This window comes from Phocoena phocoena, chromosome 2 (genome assembly GCF_963924675.1).
Source record: "Phocoena phocoena chromosome 2, mPhoPho1.1, whole genome shotgun sequence".
Lineage (NCBI taxonomy): Eukaryota > Metazoa > Chordata > Mammalia > Artiodactyla > Phocoenidae > Phocoena > Phocoena phocoena.
Genome location: NC_089220.1, coordinates 63,330,907 through 63,355,412, shown reverse-complemented (window position 1 = coordinate 63,355,412; position 24,506 = coordinate 63,330,907). Strand labels below are relative to the sequence as shown.

At 36.7% G+C, this 24,506-nt stretch overlaps 1 protein-coding gene across 4 annotated transcripts in view; it reads left to right on the top strand.

Moving 5' to 3' along the window:
• The window catches only part of SRP54 (signal recognition particle 54), a 43,515-nt gene that overhangs the window by 603 nt on the left and 18,406 nt on the right, over positions 1-24,506 (top strand). The window contains exons 2-8 of one of the 4 annotated variants that reach the window (XM_065871013.1): positions 4,611-4,747; positions 7,941-8,051; positions 10,489-10,580; positions 11,560-11,644; positions 15,719-15,823; positions 16,626-16,692; positions 16,771-16,828. In XM_065871013.1, the coding sequence (XP_065727085.1) occupies positions 7,974-8,051; positions 10,489-10,580; positions 11,560-11,644; positions 15,719-15,823; positions 16,626-16,692; positions 16,771-16,828 (485 nt within the window). In that variant the 5' untranslated portion in view covers positions 4,611-4,747; positions 7,941-7,973. Of the gene's footprint in view, positions 1-4,610; positions 4,748-7,940; positions 8,052-10,488; positions 10,581-11,559; positions 11,645-15,718; positions 15,824-16,625; positions 16,693-16,770; positions 16,829-24,506 lie in introns of those variants that run through there. The other 3 variants (XM_065871014.1, XM_065871016.1, XM_065871015.1) reach the window with 3 other exon arrangements.

The window sequence follows — 24,506 nt, the reverse complement described above, 5'->3', positions numbered from 1 at the left end:
ATACCAGTTCAGTGCCGTTGACGACTTAAGGTATACTGATGGCTCTTTCCGTAGCATTTGGTGCTGCTAACCATTTCCTGAAGCTCTTTCGCCTATTGGCGTTCTGGATGCTATTATCACCTAGTTCTTTCATATGCTTCATTCAACAAAATATTTACTCATTCTTAGCTATAGTGATACAGAAATTAATGACATGAACCCTGGCACTGAAGAGCTAACAGTACGGTGAGAGAGAGGCACATAAATATACATCACACCAAGATGAGTAATGAGAAATTCTAGTAAGGTATAAAGAGCCATGAGAGCTATGGGAACACAGATGACAGTGTGCTACTTAGGAGATTTGTGACCCTGAGCAAGTTGTTATTCTGATCTAGCCTCAGTTTCCTCATCTACCTAATAAGCTTAGTATGAGGATGAAAGATTAGGTAAGGTGTTTGGTACAGTGCCAGAATACAGCAGTGGTGGTGCCAAAGGGGAGGGGAAATATTTCCCTCAAACCTCTTTCCTTTGATGTTTTGATCTGATCAATTAGTATTTTCCAACCGAATATGAAGTACTGTGCAAAAACATCTTCAAGCCCTCCTTCAAAGTGATTACTCCTGTAACTCCACCTGTCTAGAAATTCTGGACCTGCCACCGGAATACAGTAAGATACCCATTAAGTGGTCGCTTTTCTTTGTTTTCAATTGATTTGCTTCTGAATGCCTTCGGAGAGGGAAAGGGAATTAGTAAAAGCTTCTATCCTTTTGATTATTCTCAGTCTTAGTTGACTTTCTCCTTTTGGTTGGCCCTTCACCATGGCTCTAACCCAAATGCTCTCATCTACTTCCATGGTATTATCCTGGTATGCCAACCATTTCCACATCTTTTTCTCTAGCCTCTGTTTCATGAAATAGTTCTTTAGTTTCTGCAAATTCAATAGGTCTAAAACCAAACTCACTCTCTCCACCTTCCTTTTTTTCCCTTTCTAAATGACATACGTCCTACGCACAAAAGTGCATAAAAGCAGGGATTCCTAGTGTATCTTTGAGTTTTGGCCCCATGTTTTAGTTGAATTTTGTGATATTTGTTTGTTCACTTTTTAAAAGGATAATAAAATGAACACTCAATATCCAACGAAGTAGAAGAACATTACAAATAACCTTTAAAGCCCCTTGAATCATTTCTCTATTAACTTTTTTTTTTTTTTTTTTTGAGGTACGCAGGCCTCTCACTGTTGTGGCCTCTCCCGTTGCGGAGCACAGGCTCCGGACGCGCAGGCTCAGCGGCCATGGCTCACGGGCCCAGCCGCTCCGCAGCACGTGGGATTTTCCCGGACCGGGGCACAAACCCGTGTCCCCTGCACTGGTAGGCGGACTCTCAACCACTGCGCCACCAGGGAAGCCCTCTGTATTAACTCTTTAACTTTCAAACCAGCTTCTCTTTTTGCCTTCCATTCATTGGTTAATGGCATCACTAGCCACCTGGTTAGTCAAACTAGAGGACTTAGAGTCATTTTTGCCTCTGTTTCCCTTTCATTCTCCATAACCATTTGGTCATTAGGTCCTATAAATTCTGCTTTATGGTTAGCCCTTGGCTTGAGCCCCTTCCCCTCATGTTCTTCAAGCCCACATCTCTTGAATAGACTTCTGGAGTATGCTTAGTGTATATAGTCTCCTTGCTCTCCCTTCAATGCATTTGCTACATTGTCTCTAATTTTTAAATTATAGAACAGGTGTTTCATTCTCTTGTTTCCCTTGAGGAGTGTTGCTTCATGCAGTGATTATTAACCCTGGCTGCACATCAGTATAGCCAGTGAAGTGTTTCAAAATGTAGATGCCTTGTTTTGCTCTCCTAATCATGAATTTAGATGAGGCCACTTCCCCCATAATCTTGTGATGTTACCATCCCTAGAGATTCTAATTGAGTATTTAATTTTTAGCCGACAGGTGTTAGCTGAATGTCACTGAAATTACCCATCGCTTGGGCATATGCCTCATCCCTCCTCATCCATATTTTCAGTCTGTGTTTATTTCAACTTCAAGGCAAACTATTTCCAAGGAATTCTTTTGACTTTGTTTTAATTTTCCTCTTGGTAACAGTTTACATAAAGATTCTTTTAATGAATGACTTGAGAGCCAAAAAGTATCTTAAAGAATTGATTCCCAGTGTTTTTGAGTTATTACGCATTGTTGCTTATTGAATTTTTGGTATACCTTTTAATATTAAAATGAGTTTTAAATTCGAAAACAATTATTTTAATAAAGAGAATATTTCCTGATACTACTTTGGTGCAAAATAAGGCAGGGAAGTCAGTGGTGGTATGATGCATAATTTATCTTCTGAAATTAACAGAAGAGTCTTGTCTTTGTTAACTTGATGTAATTTATTGATTTGGAGTTAGAACTTTTCTCATGCTGGTACAATTCCTGGAGCACATAGTAGGTGTTTAATGAGTGACTAAAATGAATAAAAGTCACAACTCCATCTCAACCTCTAGTATAATATCATTCTAATTCTCACAGAGCATTTTGAAAAATAATTAATTTTCCCCTTAACAAAAAATAATACTCTTAGTCATTACCAAAAACTTGAAAATTGCAAAAAGATATAAATTAGAAAATAAAAATTACTAGTTATTCACCATCCAGAGGTGACAAATATTATTATTTTCTAAAAGTTTTACTGAAATAAAATTAACATACCATACAGCTCACCTAAAGGGTACAATTCAGTGGTCTATAGTGTATTTGCAGAGCTATACAACCATCACCACCATCAATTTTAGAACATTTTCATCACTCCATGAAGAAACTCCATACCCACTAACACTCACTCCTCATTTTCCCCCGTTTCCCAGGCCCTAAGCAACTATTAATCCACTTTCTTTCTTTACAGATTTTTCTCTTCTGGACATTTCATATAAGTAGAATCATGTATATTCTTTTGTCACTGGTTTCTTTCATTTAGCATAACACTTTCAAGATTCATCCATGTTGCAGCATGTGTCAGTACTTCATCTCTTTTTATTATCAAATAATATTCCATTTGGTGGGTATACCACGTTTTATTTATCCACTCATCAGTTGAGGGATATTTGGCTTTTTTTCACTTTTTGGCTAGTATGAATAATATTGCTAATGACCATTCAAGTACAATTCTTTGTGTGAATGTGTGTCTTCCTTTTTCTCACATGTACCTAGGAGTGGAATTGCTGGGTCATATAGTAACTCTGCGTTTAAAATTTGGAGGAATTGCCAGACTTGCAAAGGGCTGTACCATTTTACATTCTCACCAGCAGTGTACGAGGGTCTGATTTCTCCATGTTCTCACCAACAGTTGTTATTATAGCTATCTTAGTGTGGGTCAAGTGGTGTCTGATTGTGCCTTTGATTTACATTTCCTTCGTGGCTAATGCCGTTTTTTGGATATTAGTTTATACAAAATACAATATATGCAGTTTTGTAATCTGGCTTTTGCATATAAGCATATTTTTAGCGTTAGCAAGCATATTTACAAAAGATTTTCCCTCATTTCTTCTTTCCTCTTCATTCCCCCCAAACCATAATTCTTATGACAATTTGCCTAAATTATATGCATAAAAAATAAAATCTATAGGAATGTATTCCAAAGTATTATTGGTGGTTATCAGGGGACAAAAGAGGGGGTAGGGTTAGGGGAATTATATTTCTACTTTAATATTTCTGTAATGTTTGAATTTTTATAACAAATGTGTATCCTCTTGTAATCACAAAACATAAAAGTGAATTATTTCTTTAGAGGACTAAGTATATTCACAATGAAAAAATATTCCTAAATTTAAAGTCATTAACATTATATTAGTTATTCAGATATAATCATTTTACCAAATAAAATACCAATAGTCCACTTTGTTAAATAGTTTACTTTTCTGTGGTTCTAGACTATGAATACATATGCTATGCAGAATTAAAAAATATATATATATATACATACACACACACACACACATATATATATATATATACACACATATATATTTAGTCAGGAAAGCAAGTATTGGTTTGGGTTATTGACTAGTTTATAGAAAAGTGTATAATATAGAAGTCATTTTTCTAAAGACATTTACTAATAATAGTATATTTGTATATTTAGTTCTTTAGTCTAATATTGATCCAATAAGTTAGTCATTGACTAGGGCTTAGAAGAACTTTTTAATAGGCATTTTCATTATAATAAAATTTGGAATCTCTAATCGTTAGGATCTGTTTGTATAATCTCAGATCGGGCAAGATTCTGGCAGTATTATTTTTAATTGCTTATGTAGAGAAAAGTGGCTGTTTGGACACTCCAGCTTCTATTGAATAATAACCAGGTACACGTAATTCACACTAAATGTTAAATATTCTCGGGGAGTGATTCCTGGGTAGTGGGACAGTCACTTTAGTAGAGTTCAGAAAATTTCCAGTTTACTCACACTTCAGTTAATGATATAGGGAGAGCCAATTGATACCATTCAAGAAAAGAAGGAAAATAATAGTTAATATACTGTGCACTTGCAGGCAGTTTTATACATATTGTCTCATTTAATCCTCACAACAACCTTTCAGGGTAACTACCTTGATAATGGTATTATCTCCATTTTGCAGGTGAGGAAAGTGAGGCTCAGAGAGATTAAGTAACTTGCCCAGAGTAACCCAGCCAGTATGTAACAAAGCTGGGATTTGAATCCAAGTTTGTCAGACTCCAAAGCCCATGCTCTTTCCAGTACTTCACACTGCAGCAGGTAAGTATGATACTTGGCCCTGTGCTTGCCTTATTTAGGGCACCCCAAACTTGAGACTGTTTCCATCACCTCACAATCCAACTCTTAGCCAGACTCCTGTTAGAAGAACATGTGATGGGCCAAGATCAGTCCTTGCACGTCCTGATTGCAGTGGTACTTATCAGTTCTTTCTGGACGTTGCAATTATTACTCTTCTATGAAGAGGAATGTGCATCTTTGCTTTCAAAATATGATTTCCTTTCTTGTAGTATAGCAGCAAAATTCATCCCAGGAGTTCGCCAGCAGGTGTATTCAACCGTATCGTCTAAAGCATCCATCATTCATACTCTAGGACCTAAGGCTCTGTGTCCAAGGGACTGTAGGAAGTCATTATGCTTTTTTTGTAGGGAATGGCTGTTCCATTCCTTCACCTGCTTATATGGTAAAATTGTTGTGAGGGTGGAATGAGATAATAGATGTTAAACTATATGAAGTACTATATAGTAATCCCTTACCTTTCCAACAGCCCCATCTAAGTAGAGATTCTTCTTTTGTGAAACTAATACAGGTATACACATAATTACTTCTATAAATCTTTTCAGTTAGCAGAGAGAATTTTGAGTGAGGGTGCTTAAACAGTAAATTATTCCAATTTGAGATATAGGGTTAGCTATTAACATTAAAAAAGATATTTTGTATTTTAGTGTGCATATCAGAACAAGGCGAAGTTAATTTTTAAGAATCTTGTTGGAAATTCTGAAAAGTTATAATAAATAAGGCAAATGAATACTAATTGTACAATATCAATTAGCTAGGTCATTGGTTTTTTTTGATTTGTCATGTTATCTTCATTGGTTTATTTTAGTGGTCTTTTGAGAGATATTTGTAAGGCCTTTCATGACTTTGGTTCCCTAGTCTTGCTTTTTCCCTAAGGTCTTAAATACATCATTCACCCATAAGGTTCATTTTTACTAAAGGCTTACTACATAGGCTGAAGATAAATAAAGCATTGAGCCACAGAAGAGAGCAAAAGAGGCAAAAATCCCTGACCTCATGCAACTTATGTTTCAGTTGAGGGAGCTAGACTGCAAATAATATACAGTTGACCCTTGACGACAAGGGTTTGAACTGCGTGGATAGACTTATGTGCAGATTTTTTTTCAATATAGTACCTGTATTTTCATTTTGCAGACTTTTAAATTAAGTGTGGGGATAAGTTTGTGTTCAATTAGAGATCACAATATGTGGAATCATAAGAACTAGGATTTGAGTCAATTCTATCCAAACTGTTTCCGCTTCCTGCCTTTGGGTGGAGTCAGTTTCTTTGTTTTTGAGGCACAGAGAGCAGTGCGTGGATTTTCTGTGGAAGGGGTCAGTGCCACTAACCTCCCTTTGTTCAGGGGTTAGCTGTAAGTAAATCATGTTAGTTGGTAAGAAAACAATGAGAGAAAATGAAGAGAAAGGAGGCTGCAGTTTTAAACAGGTGATGAGGGAAGGCCTCATTGAGAAGTTGCATCTGGACAACAGCAGTCTGACAGAGATGAGGGAGGGAGCCATATAGTTAACCAGAGTATGAGCATGCCATCTGGTACTAAGGCCCTGAGGTGGAAATGTGTAGCAACAGCAGCAAGTACCAGAATCCTCCGGGGAGGGTGAGGAGAGTGACTTATAGTCCATTCTGAGGACTTTACCTCTGCGTGAAATGGGAAGTCGTTGAGGTTTTGAACGGAATTTTAATACCAGAGTTTTCAGAAACACATCCTTGGAAATTGCAGGGGAAACACTGTATTAATAAAAGGTATTATTAGATATTATTCCCCTACTGAAGTGTAGGTTTTTGTAATCAGGCAAATATATTTTAAAATATGCTACCAATAAGTACTTACGTAGGAAAACTGTATTGGAAAACTTCACAGAATTTTTTTAATTTTTAATTTAAAAGAGCCAGTCACCATGGGAAGATAAGAGTTAACTGGTGTAGCTTTTTAAAATGGAGGATGATCTGTTTATGACATGATCTCTAAAAAAGCTAATTGTGGTGTCATAATTAGGATTATATTACTCCTGGTAATGCAGTGGTAAAGGAGATAAACTGAAACACCTATCAGATAACTGAATCTTATCTCTTACCTGAAGAATATTTACTTATGTGATAATAATTTGGTATAATGAGTATGGGATAAGAAGTTAAAAGTTCTGGATTTTTTCTACGAAGTGGTTGCTCTTCCAGCTTACGTAACCATGTAATTGTAAAAAACAGAAAATTATGGTAAGTACATTTTTTCAGTTCCATCAGGTATTTCTAGTCAGCAGTCTGGCAGGCTTGAGACCCAGGAAGAGCTGATTTTGAGTCTGAAGGCAGAAGAAAACCTATGTCCCAGTTAGAAGGCAGTCAGGCAGAGGAATTCCTAGATTCACTTTATTTTGCTGCTATTCACGTGCCTTGTCTTGCTAGCTAGTAGGTAAGCAACTTGAGGGCAGGAAATACCAGTCATATTTGCTTGCTTACCATCCGTGAGTCCTTGCATCCTGACTTATGTGTAATGGGTACATCTACCTATTTTATAAAACCGTAACATTTTAGAGCTGGAAGGGGCCTTAGAGGTTATCTTGTTTTAGAGTTGGGGAATCAAGAACAGCTTTTTAATAATAAAAACTAAGGAACCTCTTTCCTTAGTTTTTAGAAGAATGAAATGAGATAATGCAATGTGCATGAAAAGTTAAGTGATTTACTAATTTTAAAACTTTTTTTTTTTTCACTTAGAGCATAAATCAAAATAGTTGTCCTTTAATTAGGCAATATTCTTGGGTGGAGATTTCACCTTTTTCTTTCTTTGTCTTTCTCACCCTTTTTTTCATTTAAAAATGTACATAACACATCAGTCAGTTATTCATATTTACAAGTATGTCCAAAATGAATACATTTAATTTGAGATGTCATCATTTCTTCAAAGCATATTATCTGACATGTTAAATTTGCTGATTCATACAGAATATTCCAGTTAGGTATTCAAATATAAGCCATCATAACCAAGTGGTAGCTTCAGCTTCTGGACCTGACAGTATTGAAGATGTAGGTTGAGGCTATAGAAGTTGAAGTTACAGTATCTAAACACTAGAGTACTTTAATTTGAACTAACTCTTCTTTAGAAGTCTTCAGTTATGGGAACTGGTGTTGATTATTTATAGATGTTTTAATTTTTTTCCTTCCTAGAGTTTCTTGTAATCACGTCTTAAAGTCTTCAGGATGGTACTAGCAGACCTTGGAAGAAAAATAACATCAGCATTACGCTCATTGAGCAATGCCACCATCATCAATGAAGAGGTATGTAAAATGTGTAAAATACATGTGATTGTACATCATCACTAGCATTGGAGGTGGATGATTAGTAATCTCTATGTAAATACCAGTAGATAAAACCCAGAAATGGATACACTAGATAGTGTTTTTTATTGAGAAATCAACTGTCTTAATTTCAACTTTCAGTAATGAATTACCCCCCCAAAAACAAAACAAAAACCACCTTAACTTACATGTAATAATGATGTACCTTTTATATTTTGAAAATGGCTTAGACCTGGAAATACACTTTTGCTTTCTCTCTTGACATAGGCCTAAAACTTTAGTATCCTGCTTCTTCTTGACTAGGTTTCTCCTTGACTTTTATTTAGCATTCTTATAAAAGGCTAGTATTTCCATCTTGGCTACTGTGATTCATTTCCTCTGTAATCCTCATTCATTTGTTTTGGAAATTTTGTAAGCTGACTCCTTATATGGTATCTGAAATACTTTTCCTCCAGGTTTTATTATTTTAAGTTTAAGGTATTTCTTTCTCCCATTTTTTTCTCCACACATTGTATCTTAATGGTTTGTCAACTGAAAAAAGAAGATTATAGTATACTTTATATTTTGTGGTACCAATGGGAAAGTACTGAATTTGGTTTTAGAAGACCTTGTTTAGCATCCCGCTAAACAAATGGTAGAGATTTGAGCAAGTCAGCTTCAGATTTCTTAATGTATAAAATGGGAAATAGCATTTACCTTTCAAGATGATTTTAAGGATCAAATGAAATAATAGATAAAAAGTACTTTCTAACTTGGAGGTTTAAAAAAATTCTAAGATAGAATTTGATATCAACACTTTAATAAGCTAATGGAATTACATAATTTGGGGACCATCTTTGAGCTCAGCTAGTCCAGCCTCTCATTTAACAGCAACGGAAAGTCAAGTTTCACATGTTTATTTATTGGAAGAAACAGGATTAGAATCTTTTTTCTAATTCCTATTTTTATAATTTTCCTAATTCCAAGGCTTTTTCTAATAATTATTATTAAGTAATAAATCATAATTTAAACCATTGTTTAGCCTTTGAAATTCTGAACAAATAAAACAACAGCTTTCCAAACAGTTTTCCCTGTTGCATAACCCTTATGGTGTTTGTGTTTATGGTAGGAAAATAAGAAAGAAACCAGGGAGAAGAGGTTGGTGGGAAGTAAAATAACAGATGTTGCTTGAATTGGCAGTTGTTTCTCTGTTCTTGGTACTTGCTACTAGGGAATTAACAAGGAGAAATCCCTCTAATGAGAGATCAGTTCCATTTTTATCAATCCCTTTAATGAGGGATAGAGAAATCTGATAAGCTGCTGTATGACATATGACCGAAGTTGATGATGAGAATTCATTCAAGAAGTAATTGAGGGGCTTCCCTGGTGGCGCAGTGGTTGAGAGTCCGCCTGCCGATGCAGGGGACACGGGTTTGTGGCCCGGTCCGGGAAGATCCCACATGCCGCGGAGAGGCTGGGCCCGTGAGCCATGGCCGCTGAGCCTGTGCGTCCGGAGCCTGTGCTCCGCAACAGGAGAGGCCATAGCAGTGAGAGGCCCGCATACCACAAAAAACAAAAAAGAAGTAATTGAGGGCCTACATTTTTGCAAACATTTTTGCTGGCACCAAGGCTATAGCAGTAAACAAAGTAGACTAAAATTCCCGTTCTCACGGAGCTTACATTCTAATCTGTAAACACTTATTTCCATGAGCAGCTAAGGGCTCATCTTTTTTAGAGATTTTATAGCTTGTGACCATTTAACCACAGTGCCTTGCACCTCAACAAATATGTGTTGATAGTGAGTTATTAATGGAGGATAGTTTCCTTTTCAACTTTTTTCCTCTGCTCTGAGTGGAAGTAGTAAGGCTGCTAGGTCAGACTGAGTCATTTTCTTTTGTCACATTTTCCTCCATGATAGTCCAGTTAAGCAGATGTTGTGAATGCACAGTGCTGCATATCAGCAACAGGAATTCAATGACATAGAAAACTTCAATGGCAACATGTATTGTGTAGTAACTTTTTGGCTTGTATATCGTCTTTCCTATTATTACTTTAACGTAGGGATAAAATTGTGACGGTTAATACCTGGTTGAATAAGACGAAGTGGAATGTCTTTTGTTTTGGCCGTGCTGCATGGCTTGCAGGATCTTAGTTCCCCTACCAAGGATCGAACCCCTGCCCCCCGCAGTGGAAGCTCAGAGTCCTAACCACTGGACCATCAGGGAATTCCCTGAAGTGTCTTATTTTGACAAAATGACTAGACATTTAATAAGATTCTCTCTCGAAGACTAACTGAAAACCTTTCTGCCCCCCAATGGTATAGTATTGTTTTTATTAATATTAAGTTATGGTAGTATATGATGACTGGTCAATCATTGTTTTTGTGTGGTTGAAATGATACAATGGGCGTTTTAAGTTTTTATTTATTTTCTTGCAGGTGTTAAATGCTATGCTAAAAGAAGTATGTACAGCATTATTGGAAGCAGATGTTAATATTAAACTAGTGAAGCAACTAAGAGAAAATGTAAAGTAAGTTAAATTAATCAAGTAAAAAACAGGCAAAACTAAATATAGTTTACTGGGATGAGGAGCTAACTAGAAAAGTCTGCCATATTTTGAAATGTTTTTGCTATGCAGCACTGGGAAATAACAGAACTCATATGTTGGAAGACTTTGTTTATAGTACATTTCCATTATGATGGTTCAAAGAATAAACTACATGTGGCTTTCATTTAATTATGGATTTCTTTCCATTCTACTACTCCTTTATCTGAATGGATTCAATCGTATACTGTATAGTATTTTAATAGAAAAGCCTGTTAACAATTTAGATGCATCATAGAAAAGTGGTGCCATTTTAATCCTCTTCAGACTAAAGATGACATTAATCAGCCTCCTTTATTATTGGAGAATTATATTCTTTTTTGTCCCCTTTTGGTTTCTCTGTCCATATTTGAATAAAGGAGTAACGTGTGTGGTCTCAGTTATTGTGTTAATTGGGAGGGACACTGACTGGGACAGGGCACATAGAATAATTGAGGGCACCTCAATTAGCTGCCTGAATCCTAGCCCTTGTCGTGCTCAGGCCATCCCTCCTTTTCATATTGTCAGACTGGGTACTAAATAGAGAACTACTAGCATTTAAGCATTTACACTACAGGAAGTAGTCTTATTTTCTGCTAGGTGTAAACATGTATATGTTTACATATACTGTATGCTGCCAGAAAAATAAAATCAATACTTTACATTAATATGAGGACAAATTAATATTTGGACTTTCAAAAGAAAGCCTTGAAAAACTAACAAAAGTCTTGCATCTAACATTTCATGGTAAATTCTTTATGGTATGGACTTATGACTCTGTAGTAATTGTATGCATATTAATTAGAATACTATTAATATGAATGACTGAATATTCTTACATTCTTTGGGGCAAAAGCTAATTTTTTTTTTAGAGTGTCTTAACTGACTTTTCCCCCTTCTACCCTCAAAAACCATCATCATGAAGGTCTGCAATTGATCTTGAAGAGATGGCATCTGGTCTTAACAAAAGAAAAATGATTCAGCACGCAGTATTTAAAGAACTTGTGAAGGTAAAAGTATATCTAGCTTGTGCTGTGATTTTCTGTAGACTCACTACATTAGCACTGCAAACAATAATACTATTTCAGAATACTTTTTTGTGTTTTTATAGAATATTTATCTGTATTAAAAATATTAATTGAAGGATTATTAACTTTTCTGAAGTGGCTTATTTTTATCATAGGCTTTCCTGAATACAAAATTCTGAGTACAGATATGAAGGCCAGTATTACTCCTGCAAAAAAATGCCAAAGCCAAGTTACAAAAAGTAAAACTTCACTATATATTAATTGATGGAAGAGCCTCTCTGAGTTTATCCTCTTTTAATATCAAGTTTTGCCTATTGAGTGTCTTGCTTTTGTACAGAAAGTCACTCTTGGCAAGAGTTCTTTTCTACACTTTCATTGTGTCAAAAAGTCCCTTTGAAAAGATCAGATATCCCTATTCTTGCCTAGATTTTAAGCAATTTTGAATTAGTGAAGTTTTATTTTGCAAGTTGTAAATATAGCCTATTGCCCTGTTCACCTTAGAATTGATATTGCTGCTGCTGTTGTGAAAATTATGATGAGAGTCTTAGAGCTTTAGAAAATATGTTTGAGTCCAGTCATAGGGGAAAAAAAGAAAGAAACTAAAAGAAATTTTTTAAGAGCAACAGGTATCTGCTAGTGGTCTCGAGTATTTTTCCCTATATTGTGTGAATAGTTACACTTAACTCCTTTGGTTCTAGCAGAGCTGATTGGTACTTTGAAAAAGTCTAGTACCTCGGATGGTTGTGTCATTTCAGTTTAGTCCTGTAGACTAATTAATTTAGAAAGAAATTCAGGGACTTTCCTTCGTGGCGCAGTGGTTAAGAATCCGCCTGCCAATGCGGGGACACAGGTTTGAGCCCTGGTCTGGGAAGATCCCACCTGCCACGGGGCAGCTAAGCCTGTGAGCCACAACTACTGAGCCTGTGCTTTAGAGCCCACGAGACATAACTACTGAGCCCACGTTCCAGAACTACTGAAGCCCGCGTGCCTAGAGGCCTGCTCCGCAATGAGGGAAGCCACTGCAATGAGAAGCCTGCGCACCCCAGGGAAGAGTAGCCCCTGATCGCCTCAACTAGAGAAAGCCGGCATACAGCAGCGAAGACCCAGTGCATCCAAAAATAAATAAATATATTTATTAAAAAAAAAAAAAGAAATTCGGAACCTATAAGAGGTCAGGAAATTTATCCAGTTTTCCTTCTCAGTTTGCAGTTGAGAAAAGTAAGACAGTTAGTGGTAGACCCAGGTCTGATCTCCAAACTCCTCACAATATTTCCAGATTGTTTTTCTTCTAACACCTGGGGTCAGCACAGGGTGAGGGAACATTTTTATTTTTAGGGGTTGGAATCTTTCGGCAATTCTGGAGCATCAAGTGCTTTGTTAAGATGGCTTTACGGGGCTTCCCTGGTGGCGCAGGGGTTGAGAGTCCGCCTGCTGATGCAGGGGACACGGGTTCGTGCCCCAGTCCGGGAAGATCCCACATGCCGCTGAGCGGCTGGGCCCGTGAGCCGTGGCCGCTGAGCCTGCGCGTCCGGAGCCTGTGCTCCGCAACGGGAGAGGCCGCAACAGTGAGAGGCCCGCGTACCGCAAAAAAAAAAAAAAAAAAAAAAAAGATGGCTTTACGGAGTACCTACTTTATTCTAGGCAGTATGCCAAATACTGCTGGTAACAAAGATGAAAAAGACTGGGCCTTATACTCAGAAGCTCATGGTCTAGGGCAGTGGTGTAAAAAGCAAGGCCAAAACTGTTTTCATAATAACACTAAGACATTATTTGCGTTTTTTCAGCCTTCTTTACTGCAAAAGCAATGGTGGGTAAAAACACTGGGTAAAACTCCCTAGCATGAATCAAGGCAGTGGTACCAAACTATACTAGTAGTCATTGAACTCCTTCCTCCCACACACTTGCAGTGAAGAAAAAAAAAAAAGCCAGTTTCGTTTAAGAATGTCTTTGATGGAGCAGTAGAGGTTATTAGTAGTATTAAATCTTGACCCTTGAATACACATGTGTTTATAAGATTTTGTGTGATGAAATGGGAAGTATGCAGAAAGCCCTGTTGCTGTGTACTGAAATTTGATGGTTGTCTTGAGGAAAGCAAATGTGTAATTGTTTGATTGCAAGCTGAGCTAGCCACTTCTTTCATAGAATGCCATTTTTACATGAATGAACAACAGACATAATCTGTGGTTATTTACACTTGGGCCTTTGGCAGATATTTTCTCCAAAGTAAATAAAGTGAGCTTGTCACTTTAAGGCAAATAACTAACGGTATTGTAGCCAGTAATGAAATTCCAGCTTTCAGGTGAAAACTAGAAGCTTGAATCTCCACCATGAGTGTCACAGTGTCCCAATATTTAACTTTTCTAGTGAGATCATTATTGATATTAATAAATAAAATGTTTTGATGTTGTATAGTGAAATGTGTCAACAATGGAAGAGCTGCCTGAGTGAACCGATATTCTCTAAGTGATTAATGTATGATGTTACAAAAGCATGCACCAGGATAAGATTGATTCAAAGTCCAAGATAGAATAACAGATTTTAATGTAATATAGAGTATGAAAGTTCAGTACTGCTGTTCTAAGATGTAGGAGGAAGATAAGATATATTTATTTTAAAAAATCATTATTCAATAAAACTTATAGGTTGCAAATAGTAGGTTCATAGAGAGCTGAGTGATTCTGCCATGGGATACAGAGAATGGAGGTGAATATGGGGCCGCATTAGTGTTCTGAAAGGATCTAGGAGGAAGGGCAGTGGATTTATGTTTAAGATAGATTTTGTTCATTTCAACCCTGTGCCTGGGAGGGAGATCACAAAATGTGTTTTCTTTTCTTCCCTTTTCTACCACATGGCTTTCCTTGAAATTCACATATAATATGGATTATGTAACCTTTATGGTATCATCTAGCATGGGCTCAGCAAATTTCTCTTAAGAACAAATAGTTTTGGCTTTGTGGGTCATATGGTCTCTGTTGCAACTACTCAGGTCTGGTGTTATAGCACAAAAGCAGTAAATGAATGGGCATGTCTGTGTTCTATTAAAACTTTATTTACACATAGTTGTAAATACGGTCTATGTCATCTGGTCCTAGGACATTAACTACTATTATGGTTTTATTATCATATGGAGATACAGGTTTCAAGCTCCGAACAACTGACTTGGAACTGAATTATTTTTTAAATGAACTTTAAAAATGCCTCATGCTTGTTTATTTGGGGACTGTCCATATATGTATCAATGCCTTAATTTTCCACTGATTGTCATAAAATTAGTGATTATTTTTTACTAGCACTTTAAATATAATAACTTTATAGAACAGTACATCTTTGGCATTGGAGAATTTAATATTTGACTGACCTGGAAAGTCTTTCACATGTAATTTGTAATTTTGTTCATATATAAACATTTGTCAAATTGAACATGAAGATAGGTACTGTCCCAAAATGGTAGCCATTAGCCACATGTGGTTATTGAGCACTTGTAATATGGCTAGTCCAAATTGAGATGTGCTGTAAGTAGGAGATACATGTCAAGTTTTAAGACCTAGCATGGCAAAAGGGAATATAAAATATTTTATTAATTTTTAAATATAGATTACATGTTGAATTATAATATTTTAGATATATTGAGTTAAATAAAATATTAATATCACTTGTTTTTACTTTTTTTAATATCACTACTAGAAATTTAAAAATTCATATGTGGCCTGCACATATATTTTATATTATATTTCTGCAGTGCTGTTGTAGATTGCTCCTTTGGCTCAAACTTGGTCTCACATTCACACTCCAGCTTGTTCTAAAAAATATTTTGAGATCCTTACCTCTGAATTGGTTTGGGAGTATAGGCTTGCTTATGACTTCACAGTGTACTATTTTAAATTTTTAAATTTCACTACGTGTGTACAAAGGGAAATAGAGTTGTATTAGAATGGTAGGATTATGGTTGCCGCTTATATTTAAATGTCTATAAGTTACTTTTTCAAGTTAAAAGTTGTGGGGAGAGGGGTTTTGAATGTAAGCATAGGTTAACCTGATTTTATTTTTGGTTTGTAGCTTGTAGACCCTGGAGTTAAAGCATGGACACCCACTAAAGGAAAACAGAATGTGATCATGTTTGTTGGATTGCAAGGGAGTGGTAAAACAACAACATGTTCAAAGGTAAATTATACTTAATTAAAAAAACAAAGTCATGGAGAAGATATGTTTGTATAAATCAAGTTTTACGTTAAAGTCAGGATTTGTAGTATTGTTCCTTTAAAATTTTGTGTTGTTTGATGTATCTATTATGTTTTTGTAATAGCTCTTTGTAGGATAAGAGCAAAGAATCCCATAGTCTTTCTCGTGATAGCTTTTTGTAATAATGGTAGACTTCTATATAACTATGCTGTTTCTTTTACCAAAAAGACTGTTCCTGTCCTTTAAGGAGATGAGGATATGATTTTTGGAGAAGTGAACGTGGAAAGCTTACCTTATCTCCTATGGCTCAAGACTCCCTTTTTACAATGTCTCACCCAGTGTAATACATATGAATCTTCATTTTGCATATCTTTTTGCTAATTTTAAATTCATTATACCACCCCTTCCTCCATAATTGGGTAACTCAACTTTGTTACCAGATTTTACTCCACAAGCCTCAACTTTGTATAGTTTAGAAAGAAAAAAATAGGAAAGGGTTATTTCTTAGAGGGTTATGTTATTGTTTGTTTTTAATTAACGTTAACAACATTTTTTACCATGATCATTTGTTGCTTCATCATTTTATATCCTTCGAATGTGACTGTATGGCACTTAGAATTTAAACTCTTTAGGAAATTTTCTATACTCAGAATTTAATAATATTACTTTTAGGAGAATATGAGCAGTTTTATTTTACTCCTTAAGTAAATAACAAGTGTAAACAGAAACAATTACATGTATAATAAATTTGTATTTATTGATTTTTAAAATCTTCCTTTCCCAGTTAGCATATTACTACCAGAGGAAAGGTTGGAAGACCTGTTTGATATGTGCAGACACATTCAGAGCAGGTATTGTGTTCAAATTTGAAAATTGTTTTCTGAAATTTGTATTTTCAAGTTTGACGACTCATTAACTCTATTTCATAGGGGCTTTTGACCAACTAAAACAGAATGCAACCAAAGCAAGAATTCCATTCTATGGAAGGTGGGTTCCAGTTTTTATTTTTATACTCATGTGTCTCACCTTATCTGTCTGACTTTATTTAATGCTATCTGGTCACATTTTAATATATACTTATAAGCTTAAATCCTTTCTGGAACAAAGTAGAGGTATAATTAATACATTGTTATCTTTTATTATTGTAACATGACTCTTCTGACTGAGCCTGATAGATCAGAGCAGATGTTGTTTAGTTTATAATTCTGCCTGTACTTATCATCCTGCCTTGCATGCTTTCCAGCATCCTTCTGCTTCTATTCCAGTTGTTTAAGACCTATCTGAAGCATTCCTCCATTCAACACACTGGTGAATTCCATATTGTCTGGTTCTTTAGTACATCATCTTTGAAAGTTTGTGTTTGATCATCCTAAAATGCTTTGTGATCTTTAGTTATCTCAGAGATTCTGATCGTTGCTATCCTTCATTTGCTACATTACTGTTCAATTAGGTGGTTTGTATATGTTAAAATGACTAATTAAAAGAATCGAGTCGAGATTGAATTTAGAAGGACCTATTTGAGGGAATAGCATTTCTCTTAATGTTATTAATATCAATATAAAAAGATTATTAATATAGAAAGCTTAAAGAAGCTAAAATTTGAGGTAATTAAATGAATGATATCATTTTGTTGGTCTTTATTTTCTACTTTTTGGCTGGCCAAGAAAACTGGTGAACTTTAGCTATGGTATGTTCTTTATTTAAATTCTTTTTCTTTTAGTGTGGTTTTTTTGTTTTGGTTTGGTTTGGTTTTGGCCATGCCACATGGCATGAGGGATCTTACTACTTCTCTGACCAGGGATTGAACCTGGGCCCTTGACAGTGAAAGCGTGGAGTCCTAACCACTGAACCACCAAGGAATTCCCTCTTTTAGTTACTTTTTTATTTTTTATTTTTTGCGGTATGTGGGCCTCTCACTGTTGTGGCCTCTCCCGTTGCGGAGCACAGGCTCCGGGCACGCAGGCGCAGCGGCCATGGCTCACGGGCCCAGCCACTCCGCGGCATGTGGGATCTTCCCGGACCGGGGCACGAACCCATGTCCCCTTCATCGGCAGGTGGACTCTCAGCCACTGCGCCACCAGGGAAGCCCTTTTAGTTATTTTCTTATGATAATTTCTAGCAAATAGATTAAAGAATAATGTTAGGAATTTTATTTTTAGGATAAGAACTTTTTCTTACATAGATTTAAAAATCAAGGGATAATAAACAGCTGTACCTTTAGGGTTCACAATTTGCAAATGATATAATTTACCTGATAATTACTTGAACTATCAGCCAAAGCCAGAGCATTGATTTTTAACCAGTATTCTCAGTACCGTTTATTAAATAATCTCTCCTTTGCTTATGTAAACTTAAAAAACATACTACGTATATGGAGTAAAGTATTAGCAGTCATTGTTTCCTCCAGGAGAGATGAAGTAAATGGGGCTGGGGGGAGGACTTGAACTGTATCTCCAATATTAAATTTACACATTAGCATTTATGGGGGGGGTAGATATGTTTGTTATAGTATCATTTGTTCTTTTTTTAAAAAACACTATTTTAATTAAAAATTTTAAAGAAGTGAAAGCACTAGCAGTTTCACTTCCCAATTATCAGCTTGTAGCATGTCCATCTGTGCTTTTTTCAGTGTCTATATAAACAAATACACAGACATACATAGATAATTTTTAACTGAAGTGGACTCTTATGTGCTTTGTACCTTGATTGCTTTGGTAGTGGTTATATGGGTTGTGTAAATTTGTCAAAGCTCGTTAAAATGAACAATAAAAATAGTGCATTTTATTGTATGTAAACGTACCACTATACAGTTGATTAAAAATGGGATCTTATGACAAGGTAGTTATTACTCTTGGGAAGGAGTGAGGTGCTAATTATGTTGTTTTCTTGATCTGGGTGTGTTTGCTTTGTGAAAATTCACCAAGTTTATAATTGTACAGCTTTTCCACATATATGTTATACTTCATTAAAATGTTTACTTAAAAAATGGGATCTTAATAATTCTGGGCAATATACTGTTTAAGATAATTCTTTTTGATGACATCATTGTATTCCATTAATCAATGCCCTTATGAACATCTTTGATAATATTTCTTTCTACATTTGTAAGTTTTATTTTAATAGTATCTTTATCTTTTTTTTTATTTGCATGCATTGGGTCTTCGTTGCTGCACACGGACTTTCTCTAGTTGAGGCTATTGGGGGCTACTCTTCATTGTGGTGTGAGGGCTTTTCATTGCGGTGCGCGGGCTTTTCATTGCGGTGGCATCTCTTGTTGCGGAGCATGGGCTCTCGGCACATGGGCTTCAGTAGATGTGGTTCGTGGGCTCTAGAGCGCAGGCTAAGTAGTTGTGGCACACAGGCTTAGTTACTCTGTGGCATGTGGGATCTTCACGGACCAGGGATAGAACCCATGCCCCCTGCATTGGCAGGTGGATTCTCAGCCACTGTGCCACTAGGGAAGTCCTTCTTAATCATATTTTAAAATAGCTGGTAATGCTAATTTTTGTCTTCTTTTTCAACATTTATTGCTTCTTTCACCTGCTTATTTTCCTGGAAAAATTTTAGATTTTTTTAATCAAGTTCTAGAAAGAAAAATCTCCCTAAAATTGTGATTAGAACTACCGTGAAACCAATTAATTGAGGGGAGAACTGACATCTTTACTATACGTGTATAGTTCCATTCAGGAACCTGCTATGTCTTTTTCATTTAAAAAAATTGTCCTTAAGTATAATAGTTTTCTTCATTTAAGGCTCACATATATTCTTATTAAGTGTATTTCTACTTGATTTTTGTTGTTAATTGAGGGGGAAACTTATTTTTTTTTTGCGGTACGCGGGCCTCTCACTGTTGTGGCCTCTCCCGTTGCGGAGCACAGGCTCTGGACGCGCAGGCTCAGTGGCCACGGCTCACAGGCCTAGCCGCTCCGCGGCATGTGGGATCTTCCCAGACGGGGCACGAACCCATGTCCCCTGCATCAGCAGGCGGACTCTGAACCACTGTGCCACCAGGGAAGCCCAGGGGGAAACTTTTTGTTAACATTATATGTTTTTTTCATTTGACAGTATTGAACTGTATCAAAAGTTGCCAATAATCAAAAGAAGCCAAATTAAAATGAGATCTCCTTTCTTGATTTTCAAGTTGAATAGAGTTTTGGTTCTTTTGTTTTTAATATTTATTTATTTACTTTTTATTTTGGCTGTGCTGGGTCTTAGTTGTGGCACACAGGATCTTCGTTGTGGTGTGCAGGATCTTTTAGTTGTGGCATGTGGACTCTTAGGTTTGGCATGCTGACTTCTTAGTTGTGGCATGTGGACTTCTTAGTTGTGGGATGTGAACTCTTAGTTATGGCATGCATGTGAGATCCAGTTCCTCGACCAGGGATCGAACCCAGGCGCCTTGTGTTGGGAGCTCAGGGCCTTAGCCAGTGGAAGTCCCAAATTAAATACAGTTTTGAGGATTGTGAAAATGTAGTAAAATAGGAATGAAATTAAACTTTTGAGACATTTTCCTTTTAAAAACCAAAAGCCAAAATGATCAGACCGTTTGATCCGGTTTCAACTTGTAGGAGTATGTCATAACAATTTCACAGAAACAACATTACGTACTATTCATTTTGGCTATATTTTTAAGACCAAGAAGTTGGAAAACCTTAAATGGCCAACAGTAGGGCATTTATTTAATAAATGATAGCATAGTCATCTGATAGAATGCTACATATCTTAAAAGTCATGTTTTACAAGAATATTTAATTATTTTATAAAATGCTTACAAAAGGATGGCTGTCATCAAAAAGAATACAAAACACAAATGTTGGCGAGGAGAGAAGCGAATCCTTGTACACTGTTGGTAAGAATGTGAATTGGTGCAGCCGCTGTGGAAAACAGTATGGAGGTTTCTCAAAAAACTAAAAGTAGGGCTTCCCTAGTGGCACAGTGGTTGAGAGTCAGCCTGCCGATGCAGGGGACACGGGTTCGTGCCCCAGTCTGGGAAGATCCCACATGCCGCGGAGCGGCTGGGCCCGTGAGCCATGGCCGCTGAGCCTGCGCGTCCAGAGCCTGTGCTCCATAATGGGAGAGGCCACAACAGTGAGAGGCCCGCGTACTAAAAACAAGACAAACTAAAAGTAGGACTACCATATGACCCAGAAGTTCAACTCCTGGGTATACATTAGAAAAAAAATCCCACTAATTCGAAAAGATACATGTACCCCAGTGTTCATAGCAGCATTATTTATAATTGCCAAGATATATCCCCAAATACAGTAAGTTAAACAAAATGAGAAGACAGAGAAATATGCAACAGATGAAGGAGCAAGGTAAAAACCCACCAGATCAAACAAATGAAGAGGAAATAGTCTATCTGAAAAAGAATGCAGAGTAATGATAGTAAAGATGATCCAAAATCTTGGAAACAGAATGGAGAAAATACAAGAAACGTTTAACAAGGACCTAGAACTAAAGAGCAGACAATGATGAACAACACAATAAATGAAGTTAAAAATTCTCCAGAAGGAATCAATAGCAGAATAACTGAGGCAGAAGAACGGATAAGTGACCTGGAAGATAAAATAGTGGAAATAACTTCCATAGAGCAGAATAAAGAAAAAAAAATGAAAAGAATTCAGGACAGTCTCAGAGACCTCTGGGACAACATTAAACACAACAACATTCGAATTATTGGGGTCCCAGAAGAAGAAGAGAAAAAGAAAGGGACTGAGAAATTATTTGAAGAGATTATAGTTGAAAACTTCCCTAACATGGGAAATTAGTCAGTCAAGTCCAGGAAGTTCAGAGAGTCCCATACAGAATGAACCCAAGGAGAAACACGCCAAGACACATATTAATCAAACTATCAAAAATTAAATACAAAGAAAAAATATTAAAAGCAGCAAGGGAGGGGCTTCCCTGATGGCGCAGTGGTTGAGAGTCTGCCTGCTGATGCAGGGGACACGGGTTTGTGCCCCAGTCTGGGAGGATCCCACATGCCGCGGAGCGGCTGGGCCCGTGAGCCATGGCCGCTGCACCTGTGCGTCCGGAGACTGTGCTCCGCAACAGGAGAGGCCACAACAGTGAGAGGCCAGTGTACCGCAAAAAAAAAAAAAAAAAAAAAAAAAAAAGCAGCAAGGGAAAATCAACAAATAATATACAAGGGAATCTCTGTAAGGTTAACAGCTGATCTTTCAGCAGAAACTCTGCAAGCCAGAAAGGACTGGCAGGACATATTTAAAGTGATGAAAGGGAAAAACCTACAACCAAGATTACTCTACCCAGCAAGAATCTCATTCAGATTTGACAGAGAAATTAAAACCTTTACAGACAAGCAAAAGTTAAGAGAATTCAGCACCACTAAACCAGCTTTACAACAAATGCTAAAAAATTCTCTAGGCAGGAAACACAAGAGAAGGAAATGACCAACAAAAACAAACCCAAAACACTTTAAAAAATGGTAATAGTAACATACATATCAATAATTACCTTAAATGTAAATGGATTAAATGCTCCAACCAAAAGACATAGACTGGCTAAATGGATGCAAAAACAAGACCCATATATATATACTGTCTACAAGAGACCCACTTCAGACCTAGGGACACATACAGACTGAAAGTGAGGGGATGGAAAGAGATATTCCATGCAAATGGAAACCAAAAGAAAGCTAGAGTAGCAATTCTCAAATCAGGAAAAATAGACTTAAAAATGACTATTACAAGAGAAAAAGAAGGACACTACATAATGATCAAGGGATCAATCCAAGAAGAGGGTATGACAAATGTAAATATTTATGCACCCAACATAGGATCCCCTCAACACATAAGGCAAATGCTAACAGCCACAAAAGGAGAAATCGACAGTAACATGATAACAGTAGGGGACTTTAACACCCCACATTCACCAAAGGACGGATCATCCAAAAGGAAAATAAATAAGGAGACACAAGCTTTAAATGACACATTAGACAAGATGGACTTAATTGATATTTATAGGCCATTCCATCCAAAAACAACAAATACACTTTCTTCTCAAGTGCTCATGGAACATTCTCCAGGATAGATCATATCTTGGGTCACAAATCAAGCCTTGGTAAATTTAAGAAAATTGAAATCATATAAGTATCTTTTCCCACCACAATGCTATGAGACTAGATATCAATTACAGGAAAAGATCTGTAAAAAATACAAACACATGGAGGCTAAACAATACGCTACTAAATAACCAAGACATCACTGAAGAAATCAAAGAGGAAATAAAAAACTACCGAGAAATAAATGACAATGAAAACAGGACAACTGAAAGCCTATGGGATGCAGCAAAAGCAGATCTAAGAGGGAAGTTTATAGCAATACAATCCTACCTCAAGAAACAAGAAACATCTCAAATAAACAACCTAACCTTACACGTAAAGCAATTAGAGAAAGAAGAAGAACAACAACAAAAAAACCAAAGTTAGCAGAAGGAAAGAAATCATAAAGATCAGATTAGAAATAAAAGAAAAAGAAATGAAGGAAATGATAGCAAAGATCAATAAAGCTAAAACTTGGTTCTTTGAGAACATAAACAAAATTGATAAACCGTTAGCCAGACTCATGAAGAAGAAAAGGGAGAAGACTCAAATAACCAGAATTAGAAGTGAAAAAGGAGAAGTAACAACTGATACTGCAGAAATACAAAGGATCATGAGAGATTACTACAAGGAACTACATGCCAATAAAATGGACAACCTGGAAGAAATGGACAAATTCTTAGAAAAGTACAACCTTCCAAGACTGAACCAGGAAGAAATAGAAAATGTAAACAGACCCATCACAAGCACTTAAATTGAAACTGTGATTAAAAATCTTCCAACAAAGGAACTTCCCTGGTGGCGCAGTGGTTAAAAATCCGCCTGCCAATGCAGGGGACACGGGTTCAAGACCTGGTCCAGGAAGACCCCACATGCCACAGAGCAACTAAGCCCGTGCTCCACGACTACTGAGCCTGCACTCTAGAGCTCACGAGCCACAACTACTGAGCCCACGTGCCGCAACTACTGAAGCCTACGCTCCTAGAGCCTGTGCTACACAACAAGAGAAGCCACCGCAGTGAGAAGCCCCTGCACCACAACAAAGAGTAGCCCCCGCTCACTGCAACTAGAGAAAGCCCGCATGCAGCCATAAATAAATAAATAAATAAATTTATATTTTAAAAAATCTTCCAACAAACAAAAGTCCAGGACCAGATGGCTTCACAGGCGAATTCTATCAAACATTTAGAGAAGAGCTAACACCTCTCCTTCTCAAACTCTTCCAAAATATAGCAGAGGGAGGAACAATCCTAAACCCATTCTTCGAGGCCACCATCACCCTGATACCAAAAGCAGACAAAGGTGTCACAAAAAAAGAAAACTACAGGCCGGTATCACTGATGAACATAGATGCAAAAATCCTCAACAAAATACTAGCAAACAGAATACAACAACACATTAAAAGAATCATACACCATGATCAAGTGGGGTTTAACCCAGGAATGCAAGGATTCTTCAATATATACAAATCAATCTATGATACACCATATTAACAAATTGAAGGATAAAAACCATATGATCATCTCAATAGATGCAGAAAAAGCTTTCGACAAAATTCAACACCCATTTATGATAAAAACTCCCCAGGAAATAGGCATAGAG